The 17,274-nt window shown below is 61.3% G+C and overlaps 1 protein-coding gene across 7 annotated transcripts in view; it reads right to left on the bottom strand.

The window, feature by feature from the left end:
* ELN (elastin) overlaps positions 1-15,810 on the bottom strand; it is a 30,439-nt gene extending 14,629 nt beyond the window's left edge. For 2 of the 7 annotated variants that reach the window (XM_034988656.1, XM_034988658.1), the window contains exons 1-16: positions 15,657-15,809; positions 10,056-10,106; positions 8,942-8,971; positions 8,393-8,425; positions 6,439-6,468; positions 5,159-5,194; positions 4,713-4,805; positions 4,359-4,436; positions 4,205-4,273; positions 3,506-3,553; positions 2,609-2,680; positions 2,323-2,352; positions 1,796-1,867; positions 1,133-1,174; positions 709-768; positions 369-416 (exon numbers count right to left, since the gene is read on the bottom strand). In XM_034988656.1, the coding sequence (XP_034844547.1) occupies positions 369-416; positions 709-768; positions 1,133-1,174; positions 1,796-1,867; positions 2,323-2,352; positions 2,609-2,680; positions 3,506-3,553; positions 4,205-4,273; positions 4,359-4,436; positions 4,713-4,805; positions 5,159-5,194; positions 6,439-6,468; positions 8,393-8,425; positions 8,942-8,971; positions 10,056-10,106; positions 15,657-15,738 (874 nt within the window). In that variant the 5' untranslated portion in view covers positions 15,739-15,809. Of the gene's footprint in view, positions 1-368; positions 417-708; positions 769-1,132; positions 1,175-1,795; positions 1,868-2,322; positions 2,353-2,608; positions 2,681-3,505; positions 3,554-4,204; positions 4,274-4,358; positions 4,437-4,712; positions 4,806-5,158; positions 5,195-6,438; positions 6,469-8,392; positions 8,426-8,941; positions 8,972-10,055; positions 10,107-15,656 lie in introns of all 7 variants that reach the window. The other 5 variants (XM_034988661.1, XM_034988657.1, XM_034988660.1 and 2 more) reach the window with 5 other exon arrangements.
* Positions 15,811-17,274: the final 1,464 nt, after the last annotated feature.

The raw sequence follows: 17,274 nt of genomic DNA, 5'->3' as shown, positions 1-17,274 counted from the left end.
GAGGGAGGGATAGATAAAGGAGGGATGGAAGGAGAGGGATGGAAGGAGGAGGGAGGAATGGAGGATAGATGGATGGGGGATGGATAGATGGATGGATGAATGAAAGGATGGAGGGAGGAATGGAGAGATGGAAGGAAGGATGGATGGATGGATGGATGGGAAGATGGATGAGGGATAGACAGGGATGGATGGAGAGAAGGATGGAAGAGAGAATGAGTGGATGGACAGATAGAGGAGTGGGTGGTATTGAAAACATTTGATAAATGGAGGTGGGGAGGGGCTGTCTTGGCTAGTTCTCTATGAGGCAGGCTCTCAGGGATAAAAGGGCGGGAGAGGCTGGGGGGCTGGGGGCTGGCAGATGCACTCACCATACTTTGCTGCTTTAGCTGCCGCTGCTGCAGCCTGCGCACCAACTCCTGGGGGAGGGGAAGGAGAGAGACTGAAAACTGTACTCCTGCATTTCCAGAGCCCGCCTGTTCCAGCCCCACGAGAACCAACCCTTTGGCAAAAGGGCACAGGGGAGGGGCTTCATAGCAAGCAGAGCTGAGGGAGCTGCCCTCACCCGAGATCCTTCTCCAGGCTCAGACTGGGGTCTAGATGCAGGGTGGGCTGGCCTGCATCCTGGAGAGACCCTGGCCAGCCCCTGGGGCTCTGGAGCCTGGGTGATTGGGGCCCCTTTGGCTGACAGTTGGCTGAGGTTCTCCTTACCTGTCCCCGTCGGGTACCCAGCCTTGGCCCCGGCACCAGCCACTCCTCCGGGCCCATAGCCTGTGAAACAGAGAGGCTCAGTGGCATCTGTGCAGATCTGACTGCGGCTGCCCCCCCACCCTGCCCTTCAGGGGTCAGGCTGCCCGGAGTCTCCACGCTCTCACTCCCAGCCAGAGTGAAAACACATACAAATGGGTGTGGATGCTTATTCCCATTTTACAGGTGAAGAAACTGGTTTGCCCAAGGCCTGGGGCTAAGCGTGAGGGTCAGGATCGAGAACCAGGCTGAGTCCAAGTTCTATGTTCCTTTCTTAGGGGATTCCCATTCCAAGCCTCTACCCCATCCCCGGTTGGGTGCTGTCCTTGCTAGGCCCCTGCAGCTGGAAAGAGCTAGAAGCCCATCCATTCAGGAGGGTCTTACTCACCGAAGGGCAGTTTCCCAGTGCTGTAGGGCAGTCCATAGCCACCTGAAGGGAGGGCAGGGTGGGCTCAGGGGCTGCTCCATGGCAACCCTATGCTGGGCTCCCATTTGCCTGGGTAGACAGCCCTTCCCCCACAGGTACTAAGGCCTGAGACCTGGCCCCCACGCATGCACCAAAGGTCCCGAGCTGCTCACAGAGGCTCCCGGGAGAGCAGAGGCCGTGGGTGGAGGAGGGAGAGGGCACCCCTTCTCCAGGGGCTGATGGCACGACCCTCCCCCTACAAATCCAGGACCTGCCATGGCCCTAGAATCCCCGAGTCTCTTCTTTATCATCCTCCCAGGAGCAAACATCTCATTGTCTGAGCTGATGGCGGGGGCAGGGGGTGACATCAGAGGGGTTTTTCCATTGAAGGCTGTTTCTTACCATCAACACCTATGGTTCCCCATGGGGGCTACGGCTCTGTGTACCTGTGCGTGTGAGGGAGGCCGGTGCCTACAGGATGGCTTCCCTTGCAGGCGACCAGACGTGGGGCATCCATACTCAGGTGTCCTAACCCTCCCCACCCCCCTGCCGAGACACCAGTGGCCAAAAAAAGTCCCCCACACGCCTGCTTCTCATCTGTGAGGCCCGGGGAGTGGTGCATCTTGAGTCCTCCTTCTGACTCACCTGGCAGCTTGGGTGCCTTGATGGGGTACCCCAGCGGGACGCCAGGCTGCTGGCCCCCAAAGGGTCCGACTCCTGTGGGAACAAGGAGAGCGAGCTCAGGTCCCAGCCACGTGGGCCAGCAGCCCTGCAGGGCCATCGGCCTCTTGCTCTACTCTCTGCTCAGAGTGAGCTCCAGAAACCATCCTGTCTTCCTGCATCTTTGTCCCTGGTCAGCCCGGCCCTCCTCAGTGTCCCCGGGTCACTTCCTCCGGGAAACTGCCGGACTCTCTCCCCGCGCTGGGACTCGGGCCACAGTCAGGGCCTATAGCTCTCCCGGCATTTGACACAGACGGTGGGATTTCTGGGCTCGTTTGGCTGCCGCACAGACAGAGGGGTTGGGGCTGGGGAAGCGGCCTGTGATCGAGGCCACATTGTGCGGAAGCCAGTTCAAGGCCTGCGGCAGTAGGCATGAGGGAAACCGGACACGCCTTGCTGGGATTCGGGGTGCCGGCCGGGGGCACGGGGGGGGACACCCAGCTGTGCCTCACCTGGGATTCCGGCGAAAGCTCCACCTCCACCTGCAAGGACAGGAGCCATCAGCCTTGCCACCATGGACCCCCGGCGGGCCGCCTGGAGCTTGGCCCCATCTGCCTGGACCTCCCGGCTCACACTTGGGGGTTTCTGAGAGGGGTGCTACGCATCTCGGCCGCCCACCCGGAGGGCCCTGAGCTCAGAGTCCCCATCCCCACTCCACCCCACCCCAGGGGCCACAGGGGCCTGGATGAGGGTGGAGATTCCTTCCCGCCTTGGGCTCCCAGCCCATTGGCCGCATACCTGGGGTCTTGGCCTTGACTCCGGCTCCGGTGGGAACCCCAGGGAGCACCCCCACACCCGGGAACCGAGCTCCTGAGGGGCCGAGGGGGAGCTGGCCGTGAGGTGTGGGAAGGCAGACGAGCCACACCCCCCCGGGGTCCCAGAGCTGACCTTCTGTAACGACTATCAGCCACGGGCCCGGCTCCCGGGCTGGTGGGGGGCCTGTGTGGCCGTGATTCTCTTTCCCCGCCTGACCCAAGGTCAGAAGACCTGAGTGTTAGTTAATTCCATTTCCTAGCCACTTGAGCCTGTGCCTCAGTTGGCCTTCTCTCTAAACTGGAGTTAATTTGCAGCTATCCTGCCCACCGTCCCCGCACAAGGCGGAGCATCTGGTACTTGTCCCACTCCTGTCTCTGCTGGGACAGCCAGAGGGACAGTGGGGAGGGACACTCTGTCAGCAAATCCCTCAGAGCGGGCCGAGTCTGGGCTTTTGGGGGAATTCAGGAGGTCATATGCTGGGCGGGGTGGCCAGGCCAGGCCCTGGCAGGAAAAGGAGGGCAAGAGGGCAGCTCGGAGGGGGGTCTCCTGCAGGGCGGATGTGCCGGGCCGGCCCCCTGGTGACTCAGAGCTTTTGGGAAAGAACTGGCCACACTGGGACTTGCTGTGTCCCCGGGCGGCCCTCCTTGGGCTGTGACAATGGTCTGGGTTTGGGCCTAGGGTCGGCACTTGGGGCAGGCGGTGAAGCTCACTAGGCTCTTGGGGGAAAGATGACCGGGACCTTCTGTCTGTTGGCCTGAGCTTTGATGCTCAGGGGGACAGTGCTGGTCAGGGCCCAGCTGGGGAGGCCACGGGCCACCAGGGAGGCTGCCGGGGGCTGCTCTCCTTGCCCTCGGGTCCCCTCCTTCTCCTGGCCCTCACCTGCGCCTGGGAGCACTCCACCTGGGTATACACCGGGCAGCCCCACACCTGTGGCGGAGAGAAGAGCTTTGAGCCGTGAGCCGTAGCCTGGCCTCTAGGAGCCCCTCCCGGGCCCTTCTCTCTGGAGCGGCCCCGGGGCTCCCGGACCAGCCACCCAGGGCCCGGAGGATGTCGCCAGAGACCCAAGCGCGGTGGCCGCGGCTCTCCCACGAGTTTCGGAAGTCATCTGCCAACCCTTCTGTGTGTGGATTTGTCTTGTCTCCCGGAGCCTGTTTACATGGCTGGCTCAGCCCACCTCTGGGCTAACAGCTTCCAGATGTTCCCTCCCTGCTGTGTGGACTCAGGCAGCCTTTTGTTCAACCTGAAGTCACTTCCTCAAGGGCTTGGTTGCAGAGTGCAAAGCACCAGATGGGGAGTCAGCGCCGCCCGGGGCTCAGGCCAGCTCTGCCGTGACTGCCTGTCCCTCCCGAGCCCCCCGTGCCCCATCTGTCCCTTGAGTGCTTGCCAGAGAGCGGGTCTCTGAGGTCCCTTTCTGCTCCCAGAGCTGGAAGAAGGACCCGGAAGGTAGGCCAGGGCCCGTCTCCGGCATCTCTGCCATGTTACACACGTGGGGCCAGGGCTCTGGGGAGGGGGGGTTGGGGGGCCTCTCCCCTCCCCGTCCGGCCCCCCTCCCGCTCCCCCCGGGGACTGCACACTGACCGGGCACCTTCCCGGGCTTCGCTCCGGCTCCGACTCCGACTCCGGCTCCAGCCTGAGGCACCACCGCGCCTGGCGTGGGACGGGGCCCGCATCAGAGTGGGGTCTGCCCGGGCCTGCGGCCCTCCCCTGGGCAGCCCAGCTCTACCCACCGTACCTGTAGACACTCCCAAGCCGCCGATGCCACCAAGGCCGCCCACCCCGCCAAGGCCGCCGACACCACCAAGCCCAGCCCCTACAAAGCCGAGAGTGGGAGAGGCCGGGGGTCACACAAGGGATGGTGGGAGGCAGGAGGGCCCTGGGCGGTCAGGGTTGAAGGCCCTGCGTTAAGGTCTGGCCCCGCCGCCACCTCGCTTTGAGACTTGGGCACGGCTGGCGGCCTCCCCGAGTCCCGGTGGATTGGGGATGAGAGTTCTGCCCGTCCGCCCGCCTCCCAGGGAAGGGTCTTTGCAAAGTCGTGAGCTCACAGAGGCCAGAGGGCTTATGGCATGTCCCCAAGGGTAACACTCACCAGCCTTGGCAGCTTTATAGGCCGCGGCAGCACCCGCCGCTCCACCGGGCACCAGAGCCCCCGGGTAGGCGCCTGCTGGAAAGGCCCCGAGCCCTGCCCAGGGGAGGACCCGGTGAGACTCTGAGCCCCAGCCCACGGGGCCCTGTCCCTCCTGGGAGGCCAACTGAGGTGGCTTCCATACCAAGCAGTGAGCCCTGCTCCCAGGACCAGGTTTGGCGCCAAGAGAGCTATAAATTGGCCCCTGGGGCTTCTCTCCTGCTCTCACACCGGACCCAGCCGTGACCTGCCTGTGCCCAGGGCAACTGCTACAACATCACCCCCATGCAAGCGCCCAGGACACGCCTGGCCTTTCATCCCTGTACCCCAGCTGCCCTCCGCACCTAACAGACACCCTGGGCTTGGCTCTGGCCCCCCGATGGGCAGGTTGCCTGGATGTCAACACTAACCTGCCCCAGGGCCACCGCCTGCGAGCCCACCAGCACCTGAGGGGAGAAGGGGACAGAGCCAGGTGAGGAGAGAAGCTGGTGTGCGGGCGTCATTCCTGGGCCCAGGGTGGGAAGGGTCTCGTGGAGGGTGATCAGGAACCGGGCAGGGCCGTGTGCAGCGCTCAGGCCCCTAAGCTGGACTCCAGCAGTTGGTACTTAGGGGCCGATCCTGATAAAATAGTGACCAGCAACTAGGTGCCATGTAGGCGTGATAGCATTGACCTCCCCCATAACACCCCTAGGCCAGACCTTGCTTCTGCTAGGCCTGTCAGCTAAAGGGGGGCCCAGCAGGGCTTTCTGTGCCAGGTCCTGCTCTGTTCTTTCCATCAGCACCCACCCCAGGCCTGTGCTGCTTCCTTGCAGGGGTCCCCCGGCTCAGCCCTCTCCTCCTCCCCTATATCTGGAGCCCCTTCCATCGCCCACCATCTGTCTGTCTGTCCATGCAGCCTGCCCTGCAGTGCAGGAGCCTCCTTGCTTGAACACGGATGCTAAAATGTTTATGAGAAGCCAAATGGGTCCCTTTGGCTCTCTCCTTCCCACATCTGGGCCCAATTGCTCCTTCTCCCCCTCCAGGAGACATTCCATGGCTTTGGCCAGGACCGATGGGCAATCAGGTTGGAGTTCACAACCGAGCCAGGTTTGTTTCCAATTCTGTGAGAATCTTTTCCTGCAAGCTCCAGTCCTGGCTGCCAGGGTCCCGAGCCCAGGGGCAGGCCTCTCTGCGGACAGACTCCAGACGCAGGGGACTACTGAGCCCCAGAGGGTCTACCCGGCTTTCCCTGCGTGTGGTCCCCCTCCCTACCCCATCTCCTCCTTGTCTGAGCTGACCACGTCTGAAACTCAGTGGGCCCCTCTGCAAGGTGGGTCTCTAACTCCGGCCCCTCTCCCTTCCAGGCAGGTGCAGTATGCGTCCGGCCAGGGCTGGGGGTGTGCTGGGTGCATTTCCTTAGCACCTCAGGCCCTGCCCCTCCCCAGTTCTGTCAGGGGCTTCTCTCAAGCCAAGCCCATTTCCTGAGCTCCAAGAGGGCAGGGAACAGGCTCAGGCCTTTCCTGACCACAGAAGGGCTGGGAAGAGAAGATGAGGACCCAACAGGAAGTGAGAAGAAGCTGGGGCTGGTGGGTGGACAGGCCACCCTTCTGCTCTGCCCTTTTCCCATGCTCCCCCACCAGCTGTCTGATCCCAGGGCCACCTGCAGCATGACCAGTCCCACCCCTGCTCGCCCTCCTCCCAGGGGACTCACCTGCCCCGAACGCCCCCAGGAGTCCAGCCCCTGGAAAAGAGGAGAGAGGTGAGGAGCTGCCCATAGCTGGGAGCCCAGGGGCCCGGCCAGCTTAACCCTCTGTCTTCCCAGAGTCACAGAGCCCTGGATCCAAACCCTGCTGCCCCTAGCTACTCTGTGTATGAGGGGAGCAAGTCACTTCACCTCTCAGAGACTCAGTATCCCCACCTACGGAATGGCCAGCATGTCCCCAACCTTCCCGGGACCAGTGGGCTGGTGAGTAGAAAGTACTAATGTGTGCCACCTGCCAGGGCACCCAGTGGGTGTCCCCCCAGCTCCTTTCTGTCCTCCCCGGCCGGCGGCTGGCCTCCAGCTGGTGCTGGGGCGGTGGGTGGTGCTGGTTCCCAGCTGCCTGGGCCCCCACTGAGAGTCCGGGCAGGCCCAGCCCGCCGAGGCCCCCGTGGAGTGGCTGCCAGGCCACCCACCCTCTACTTGTCAAGGGATTAATTGTTCCCAAGCATGACACGCGCCGCCTGTGCTCCGTTCCGTCCTGCCTGGGCAGGCCCGGACGTCCCCGTGGCCAGGCTGTGTAGATCTGCTCTGGGGTCGGGGAGGGGGTCACTGTGACCCGAGCCGGGCCTTTGTGGCCCAGGGTGCTGAGGCTGAAAGGGGGTGACCTCAGGCCCTTGCCATCAGAAAGAGATGTCCTGACTTCCCTTTTGGTCTACTCCTTCACTCCGAGCCCAAAGTTCTTTCAGATGTCTACACTAAGTCTTGCACTCATTAATGCCTCGCTTTAGCGCCCATCCCTTATGGGCCTCTGTGGGCAGCTGTCCCAGTCTCCCCACTGGTGTTTTATCACCACTGCCCCGGGTCCCCCGCTGCCGGTGGGACCCACTCATCCCCCCCTAGCTTTGCAGTCACGACCCCCATGAAGCAAAGTCCTTAGTGGGCTTTCCCGGCTAAGCAGAGTCCTACTCCCACGCCTTCGCCTCCTCCCTGCCCTCGGGGACCCTGTGAGGACAGCTCGCCCCTCCAGGAAGACTGGGATGCAGCTTTTGGCAGGATCAGCAGTGAAGCCCAAAGGCTCCCGGCCTCGCAGACTCCTACATAGACCCCAGGAAAGCGCTTGCCCAGGACTCCCGCTCTCTCGCCTCTCTCCTTCTCGCCTGGCCTGGCCCCGGAGTTTCACAACCCAGACGGGCTTGCAGGGAAGGGGGGATCTGGGTCTTGTAGATTCATTTGCACTTGGATCATCGAACACTGGGATTTCGTAAGAGCCGTTGGACATCCCAACTGTCCTGGAGCCTCTGGTTTCAGAGCCGGGGAGATGCGGAGCAGGGGTGGGGGGCGCTGCCAAGGCCACATGTGGAGCATCTCACGCCGATGGGGCCATAAATCTGGACCATTTCCTCCACCTGCTCCTTATCCGCCAGTGTTTCCAGAGGGACCCGCCCTCCTCCTTTCCTGGGGGTGTGTTTTTTGGAGCTGACAGTGGACCTCAGTGGCAGATCCGGGCCCCATGAGCAGAAGCCTGGGCAGATCTAGCCAGATCTTCTTACTGGAAACCTCCAAGGTCTAGACACAGATGGAAGGGGCCTGGTCAGGAGGGGAGCTCATCAGGGCCCAGGGTCACGGTTCGGGCTGGGGTTAAGTCCAGGCCTCGGTCTCAGGTCAGGGTTCAGCCCGGGGTCAGGATAAGGGCTCCAATTGTCACTGAGGTCAGAGATGTCGAGGGTCTTGGCCTAGAGGCTGGAGAAACTTGGTCTGGGGTCAGGGGACCATCCAGGTGGAGTCGAGCCCACCATCTGATTCTGAGCACGAGAGTGACATTCATAGGCTTGGTGGCCATTGGAACATCAGTCCCTGCCTTCTACTCCCCCCCCCCCACCGCCCCAGCATTGGGGCTGTTTCTGAAACGGTTCACAAGTCTGTGGGCCCTGCCCTCCCCTGCCCCTGGGGCCTCAGGTCTTACCTGGCTTGGGCGGTTTGCCTCCAGGCCCCAGAGCTGCAGAGAAAAGAGGTGGGAGTGAACGAGGAGCCCCAAACCACGATTTTTCTACTGTTTATCTCCCTGGGGCGGTGTGGGGGGGCGTGTCTCACTCCCCAGGTCTTAGAAGGGCTGATAGGGATGGTCCTCCCCTTTGGACAGGGAACCGCTGGGAGCCCAGTGTCTGGATGTGTGGGTGGGAAGCCTAGCTCCAGCCCTGATTTATGGTCTCTACTCTCTCAGATTCAGTTTCTCAGCCCCAGAAGGGAAAACGATACCCACTCAGCGGGCCTTGCAGGGGTGTTGTGGAGGATCCAAACCACGGGAAAGGAGGCAGGGGCCACCAGGGAAAGAGGCCAGGGGAGGGGCTTGGGAGGCCAGTAGGTTCCGGCAAGTCTCTCCCAAATGGAAGCTCTGTCTGTAAACTGAGGGATGTCTAGGCCTTCTGGGGGTTCTGAGGCCGGGGGACCTGGGTGGACCAGAGTGACAGCCAGACCCCATCCGTGAGGAACCAAGTTTGGTTTCTGAGCTCACCTCCTCCTCCCAGACCTCCGAGACCAGCACCTGTGTTGAGAGAGAGAGAAAGAGACAGAACCATCAATGTCTCTACCAGAAAGCTGCCCACGGACCCACGGTCAAGTCCCTCACTGCCTAGCTGCATGACCTTGGGTGAGCCTTAACCTCTGTGAGCCTCAGTTTCCCCATTGGGCCAACAGGCCAGTGCCACTTTGTGTCTGGGAGTGTGTCGGCAGCTGCCCTCCATTTCATATCGGGCCTGAACCCTCAAATGCTTTTTTCTTTCTTTTTTCTTACTAGATCATCACTTTATTATAAAAGGATGTAACTCAGGAATGGCCAGAGGAAAGAGGCGCGGGGTGGGGGTGGGGCAAGGTTTGGGAAAAGGGGCAGGGCTTCCACGCCCTCTCTGGTGCCTCTTCCTGCACATTCAGGTGTCCACCTCTCTGGAAACGCCTTTCCAATACTTTCTAAGTATTGAAAGTGCTACACTTGATTTTTCAATCTGCTTTAAAGCATGATGCTTTTTTTTTCATAGTAAAAGAAAATGTGCCCTCCCCCCATGCCAGAGCTGCAATATTCTGCCCCATATCTTTCGGGGGTGTTCCCAGTCTCTAGCCGCACGCGGTCGTTGCTTTTACATTGTTAGCACCTGGAAAAGCACTCTGCCGTCCGGTTGGGCAGGTTGCACACTCCTATTTTTTCGTAGCTGTGTATTATGTCAGGGTCGACTCAATCACACCCTCCAGTCAGGTGGGCTTTTTTGTTTTATGTCTTTGCAAATAACCCCCCGATAAACCTTGTTCAGGATCTCTCTTTTTCTCTACCTTTCAATTATTTTCTTTGAATGGATTCCCAAGAGTGGGGTTCATGGTTTGAGAGGCGGGGGGGGCATGATGGCGCCCACTTCCGTACAGCCTGGCAAACAAACACTGTCGTTCATCTTTCAGAAAATGCATGCTCTGAGTACTTGTAAAAGTGTCATGCAGACTGCCTTTAAGTAGGAGCGGCTCGCGGGTCTGCTTGGGAGGCGCGCCAATGTTCTTCCAGTCTGCGCTGTCATGGGGCGCATCTCTTACGAACCGATCACGCTCTGCCTCACCTGGGTGTGTGGAAGTTTCACGTACATTACCTGGGTAATAGACGCCTCCGGGAACTCCACCAGGAACAGCCCCCGGGACCCCTGGAAGGAAGTAAGTACTAGAACTAGTAAAAGCGCGGTGACCATAATAATGGCCCTATGAGGTTGGAAGGGCAGAGGTGACTATCTTTGTTTTAAGAGATGTGAAATCGGGCTCAGAGAGGTTAAGACGGGAGCCCAGGGACACACAGCTGGAAAGAGATAGAGTCTGGATTCAAACCCAGGCCACCCCTCTGAGCGGGATGGTTGGCACGGTGTTACCTGCTCCTCTCCCCGCGGAGAGGGCCCGGTGGGGGGCTGCGGCTGGGTCCCTTCGTCTGGGCAGCCCACGCTACCCAGCCCTGGGCAGCACGAGCAGGGGCCGGAGCTGAGGGCGGGCAGCCTGGGCTGGGACCGCGAGCAGTAAGGGAGTGTGGCCATCGCCAGCACTAAGCCGGCCAGCCCCACACTGATACGATGGCGTGAGGTCAGCGTCCTCAGCCGCCGGGCAGCCACGGTTGGGTGGGGTTCTGGCCGCCTGACACAGGGCTGTCTTGGGAGGTGCCGGGGCCCAGAGGGGGACACCATGAATGAGCAGAGTGAATAGTTTCCTAAGGAAAAGCTAATTCACTGGCCAGGCCAGGGGCTGTCTGCCCGGCCGAGATCACGAGTTCATTCCCCACAGACCCGCAAAGCCCTCCCTGGGAAACGCCGAGCCGCCGGGCCCCGCACCGGGCCTGCCGTGGTCATGGCAACAGACGATCCCGGGGCGGCCCAGACCCCGACTCCGCCACCACGGAGCGGCCCCAGCCTTGACGAGTGGCCTTGCCAGGGCTCCGGCCAGGTCTCCAGCCAGGGCCCCAGGACCACCCCGCTGACAGGGGCGCGGGTGGGGCTGGGGGACAGGGTCGGGCAGCTCTGCGGTGTGTCTGGAGGCCTCATGGCAGATGTCTGGCCACTGTGGCCCCGTCAGCCTGAGCAACAGCCCAGTGGGGTGGGGAATGCCAAGCTGTCACGGCTACCCCATGCCAAAGCCCCGGCGCCACAGCCCCCCAGGGCCTGCAGGCCCCCCCACCCCCCACCCCAGGGCCTGTCATCCAGACCTGGAGTGTGCAAGCAATCAGGTCAGAGCCTCGGGGACGCAGAGTGGTGGCCCCAGGAGGTTGGGCCTGCTGGGAAGGAGCGCCTGGGCCCTGTCACCGGCTGCCAAGCACGCACACAGCCTGCCTTGGGTTTTTGATGCCTCCCTTGGCCCCGGCCTCCGGCTCTGAGTGCTGTCTCTTCTGTGCCTTTCCCCGTTTAGTCCGGGTGTTTCTCTGCTTCAGCTCTCATCCTCCTCCCCTTTCTTTCCCTCCCGACAGTCCCCTCTCCCCACCTCTCTGCTCTCTGGCTCAGGACAGACCCGCCTGGCCTCTAATCCTGGCCGTGCCACTTCTTGGCATCTGCGTGAACTTGGGCAAGTCACTTAGCCCCTCCAAGCTGCAGTTTCCTTGTAAGCGATGCGGGACTGATAACCTCTGCCTTGCAAGGCTGTTGCAAACTGTCAAAGGGTCCTGCCCTGAATCTAGCATCCAGTGATTGCTCAAAAAAAAAAGAGGTGACTCTGTCTACACTTCACTGCGCATGCGTGGCCTGGGGCCAGGTACCCAGTAGATAGTCAATAAACCACAGGGGAATGAGGTTGAAGGGAGACAAGGATGTTGCCTGTGGGTCTGGGTCCAACCTGTTCTATCCCCAACCAGCCTGGGGGGCTCCCCACCTTGGGCCCGGCTGAACCCCTACTTCCTCTGTTGAGGTTCTGCTCCCCTGCACCTCATCTGGGGTCCTGCCTGCTCTCTCCCCAGCACCTGCCCATCTCTCTGCAGCCCTCCTGGCCTGCCCCAGCTGTCCCCACACCCCCCCATGATTCAGATCCCAACAGCGATTGCCAAACTCCGTGCCCAAACCATGATGGCCTGGGGAGCTAGAGATTTTGACCGCCATTTTGCACTGAGCTAAGGGAGAAGGATCAGGGGATGCAAAGGATCCCGGCCCTGCCTCCTCTCGCCAAGTGCCGGAGAGGTGAGAACAGATTAAGACAGTAGTCGGTCAAGGGCCTTCAGAAAGGCAGATTTCATGCTCCAGCTGGTCATCCTCCTCCTCACTTTGGTCGGAGCCGTGCCTCCTGCCAGGAGTGCCTCTCTGCTACCCAAGTCCTGTCCTTCCTCCAAGACTGAGCTCAAATTCTCCCCCTCCTGCCTTCTCTGAGCCTGTGGTTCTCACTGCTCAGCTGGTCCAAAGGAGTTGGCTTGGAGCATGCTTGTCTTGTTTTATGTGGGTTTGGCTTGTTTTGCAGGCTAGCCCAGGGTGGAACTTGTCTCTTGCCTCTTAGAATCCTGATCCTAGACTCTCAGAGATCATAACAGTCTTCTGGCGTGGGCAGAAACTCCTTCCGCAAACATCCCCCTGTGCTCCGGCTTGCATGCCTCCGGTGACAGGAAAGTCACCCCCTCCAGATGCTGTCGGCTCTACCTCTTTCTGCTGAGATAGAATCTGCCCTTCCGTCTCTCCAGTTCCGCCTCACAGAGCCCCAGAGCCCCAGGCTCATCTCTCATCCACAGACGGCCTCTCAGGCATTGCCCTTTCTTTCAAGGTCTAACTCAAATGTCGCTTCTGCTATGAAGCCTTCCTGGATTTCCCGGGACTCTTCCGGGCCCTTCCCCACCCACCCCCACCCCTGCCGCCAGGGCCCCCAGTCGTATCTGCTTCCTCCATCGCTCATGCGTGCTCCACCCAGCAGACAAAACATGGCGTGAGTAGCAAGAGGGAAAGTTAAACCTTAAAAATGTGCTCTAATTATAAGAGTCAATCGGTCCAAGTAAACACATTCTGAATAAGAAGATGAATCGTTTCAGGAATTCACATTCCCACAGTCCCCTTATTTGATGTGACTTTGGCAGATGTTACGCGGCGGGAGCCTCCCACTGGGCCTAGGAGATAAATAGGGCAGGGATGTTTCTCCTCATTTGATGGCCAGTGAGACGGGGCATCTGGCCCGGACCCACAGCTGACCCCAGTCACATGCAGGGCCTTCTGCCTGGGCCCTGGGCTTCAGGTTCAAAGATGTGGAGAAGGCTGTTAGGGAACGAGCATTGGGCCAGCAGGCCTTGGCAAGGGGCTTTGCCAAGCCCCAGTCCAGGGGGCTGGCAGGGGAGCAGATAAGACCTTACGAAGCTGTTTATTGTTTGCCTGGAGAAAGGCTGCCAAGGGCTTTTCAAAAACAATCTGTCCTCTAGTGGGTGACTCTGTCCCCTCCCTCCCCTGGGCATGTCTGCCCTCCTGCCTCAGCCCCAGCAAATGCAGAGAGCGGGATTAGCCCTTCCACCACAGGTCCTCCACCCTGGAGGCTCATCGGAGTGACCTGGGCGGCATTTACAAAACCTCCACGATCCAGTTCCCTCCTCAGACCAAAGAAAGCAGGAATTCTTGGGTGGGACCCTGGTATCAGAGCCATTTCAAGTTCCCGAGTTAACTCCGATATGCAGCCAGGGTTGACAAGCCCTGTTCCAAATTATCCTTAGTTCCGGAATCAGGAAAAGAAAAGGCTGATAATATTTCTGGGGCACGGGGGACGGAATTCTACCCGATTTAATTGTTTTTTCTCTCTCTTTTTAAATGGCGTGGGGGTTTGGGGCGGCGGGTCCTCAAAGCTACTTTGGACCCATCCTAAGTGGGTTTAGATAACCCTTTCCATCACAGTCTTCCTAGGCAGCCCCCTCCACTGGCAATATAGTTCTTTGGAGCTGGGGAACCCATGGGGGTGATGTCCTCTTGGCAGAGGGTGGGGTGGGGGGCAGAAGCTGGGCTCCCCAGGAGAGCTGGGGGGTGGCTCCGTGTGTGTAGGCATATGACCCCTCCCATTACCTCCCCCCGAGCTCTCTTGGAGGCTCTAGGCAAAAACCCCAACAGATGTCATGGATTCACACAGCCCTTACTGGGACCCAGTTGCTCTGTCATCTGGGACCGAGCTGAGATTTATGTTTGCAAAAGAAGAACAAGGACAGTTGAGGGTTCGCAGTGTCACCGAGAGCACAAGGAGAGGGTGCCTTCTGCTTGAGGGTGTGCCCACTCTGGAGGACTCATCCCTGGGCATGCTCCTCCCCAGAGGTAGCCTGGTACCCGGCCCCCCACCCTTCATCCTTTGGCAGAGAACTGGCTGGTGCTCAGCCCCCCTGAGGCTGCCTTACCCTGTCTCAGCCTCCATTTCCCTATTTGCAAAAGAGGATAATGTTCTCTTAGGGTTTTTGAGGGGGTTAATTGCCACGCTCCGGGTAGAAGCGCTGTCTGGGGAGGCAGGTGCTCAGGGGCCACACCCAGGGGAGCGGGGAGGAGGTTCAGGAGGGCCCAGAGCTGCTGCTCTGGCGGGGGGCGGGGGGGGCATGCTGGGATGGCCTGGTCCTGGGGGTTTGTCTCGCTCCCCCTGCTGGGCCCCACCTGATGGTGCACGAGGCCCCCTGCCCCTCCTCCAGGTCCAGGAGCTGACCTCCGTGCAGGAACCCTCTGCTCCCAGCAGCGCTGCCCAGCTAGTCAGTCACATGGAAACTGTTACTGCTGCCCAGCCCCGTACTCCAGCCCTCCGGCCTGGCCCTGCTCCCACTTGGCCCCCGCCCCCCGCACTGGCCCCCACTGAAGGTCTGGTTCTTACGGCAAGGGGACGCCCCCAGAAAGCTGACCCCCACCCAGGCTACCCCACCAGACGGCTCAAGTATCTGCACTCCTCTCTTCCCATGGCCAGGAGCACCTTTCGGGGGCCCCGGGGAGGCCACTCCCAGGGGGCCCTTGAGGTGCATAGCAGCCCCACGGCGGGGGCACCCTGTGGCCTGTGGCAGAGGACATGCCCAACGGTCCAGGACTGCCCCGAGGTCCACTTTAGCCTCTGGCCCTGGCCACCCTCTCTCTACCAGGAGATTTTACCTTCCCCAGGTTCCCTGATCCTCATTTGTGTTCCGTACGGCGCGCACATGCACACACACTTACACGCTCACACACATGCTCGGATGCCCCAGTCCTCACCACGGACAGACCACAGCAGCGGCTTTCCAACCCACAACCCCGTAAGCCACTTAACCCTGACCTTCCTCAGAGGGGTGTCCTGACTTCCCCGGGGGACAAGGAACCTGTTGAGGTCACACAGCTCCCCGCGGCGGAGCTGGCCTCCAGCCCAGGTCCCCTGCCCCCAGGGCACGTGTGCACACCCATCGGGTCCACAGGGGTGCAAATTGCTAGTGCCCAACGACCCAACGGGACCCCACCGGCCCGTCCCCAGCATGCTCGGGAGCCCCCCACTGGGACAGCGCCCGGGACAGAGCAGGGGTCCTCGGCCCTGTCGGGGGCGGCAGAACCTGGACCCGGTCGGGACCGTCCTGAGTCTCGGGGTGGCTGTGTGACAGGTTCCTCCTCAGCACGGGCTGGCTCCCGGGAAGGGCAGTTCCAAGGATCCAGCGGCTGAGGGGCTCCCGCCTGGGACCCCCCGGAGCATGGCCCGGTGATGGGCGCCCTCTGGCCAGTCAGTCCAGCCACCTGGCCGGGAGGCCCTCAGGCTGCGGGCATCCCCGGGAGCAGGGCGAGGCCTACCTCCAGGCTGCGAGGGGTGGGCGATACACAGCAGGAGCAGAAGGACTCCGGGCCGCCGGGCTGCAGATCCCAGACCCGCCATCTCGGGGAGAAATGCCCCAGCCCGCTCTCTGCGCCTCGTTTTATCCCCAAAGCGTAATTGCTGCCTCGGCGCGCGGAGAGGGAAGGAGGGAGGGAGAGAGGGCGGGCGGGAGGGCGGGAGAGGGGGGAGGCCTGGGGGAGGGGGCCGCAGGGAGGGGGGCAATTACGAAAGGCCAGGCTCACAAGCCTCCCAGGCTGGGTCTGACTGGACGGGACTGTGGGCTTTTTTCCTTAAAACACACTCACACACGCTCGCGCGCACGCACACACACACACACACACACACACAGTCCCCCCCATCTCTCTCCCGCTTTCCCTCTGTAGCTGTTCTCTCACTGCTGGCCTTGTTCCCGCCAGAAAGTGCGAGGGGGGCCTCTGCCAGGACAGCCCTCGGGAGAGGAAGCAGGAGGGAGGGCCCTGCAGCCCGGCCAAAAATCCGGCCCCAGCCAAGGCCCGAGTGGCCAGGCCCCCGCCCCTCTGGCTGGGCCCCGGGCCCAGCGTGGGGACACCGGCCAGCTGTCCCGCGCCTCTGCCCCCACCCCGGCCCTCCAGACCCCCCCCAATACCCCCAGGTCTGGCCAGAGACGGTCCCTGCCCGAAGCTGGGGAGTTGGGGTGCTGGGCAGGTCTGGGGTCCAGGGCCTGGGGCCAACATCTGCAGAGGTTGAGGGGCTGTGAGCAGAGTGGCCTGGAAGGTGAGATCATGTTGGCACTGCCCCGTGGGGCATCTGGGGAAAGGAAGGGGGACCCTGACACACTAGAGGGCTCCATTCCTTATAGGCTAAGGAAGTAGTCTCCTGCCTGATGCTGCGGAGGGGAGTGTCGGGCAGGTCTGGGATCCGTATCTGCAAAGGCCGAGGGGCTGCACCAGGGGAATCACCTGGGAATTGAGACTGTGTTGGCGTTGTCCCCTGGGGAGTCTGGGGGACATGTGGGAGACCCTGACACATCACAGGGATTCCATTTGTCATGGATCAAGGTCACAGTCCCACACGCAGGCCTGTGCAGACCACAGTGTCTGGTGAAGTTCAGGCAGGATCTCCAGGTGCTCTATGGGGGACTGAGGGGTTGGGGACCTCACCCGGACTGAGAGGTGGCCCAGCACCCCTTTATCACCCAGCCCGCATCTGTCTCAATGCTGAGCACTGGTAGCACCCAGACCAGACTCGGAGAGTCCCCAGACTGCTAATTCTCTCCCAGCCCTAGGAGAACACCCGGGGCGCTGACATTCCTCTGGTGGCCAGGAGGGGGCGGCCCTGTGCTGAAACAGCTGGGACCAGCATTTCCAGGACTCCGGTGGTCCCAGCCTGCCTGAAACAGGATGAGGACCCCGGGGGATTTTTCTGGGGTCGGGTAGGGTAAGAGAGGGTCATGCCTCCCCAGCCCCCGAAAGGGGGGGAAGAAATTCGGGAGTCAGAGGATCGGGGAGGGAAATGGATACTTGCCTTCATCAGAGCCTCCGAGGGGGAAAAAGTCGAGGCCACAAGTTCTCTGAGCTTTTCCCTGCCCCCAGATGGAGAATGAGGGGGAGCCACAAC

This window comes from Mirounga leonina, unplaced genomic scaffold (assembly GCF_011800145.1).
Source record: "Mirounga leonina isolate KUSES-001 unplaced genomic scaffold, KU_Mleo_1.0 Mir_454, whole genome shotgun sequence".
Taxonomy (NCBI): domain Eukaryota; kingdom Metazoa; phylum Chordata; class Mammalia; order Carnivora; family Phocidae; genus Mirounga; species Mirounga leonina.
Note: the sequence above shows the minus strand (reverse complement) of the source record. Positions and strands in the feature narration are given on the sequence as shown.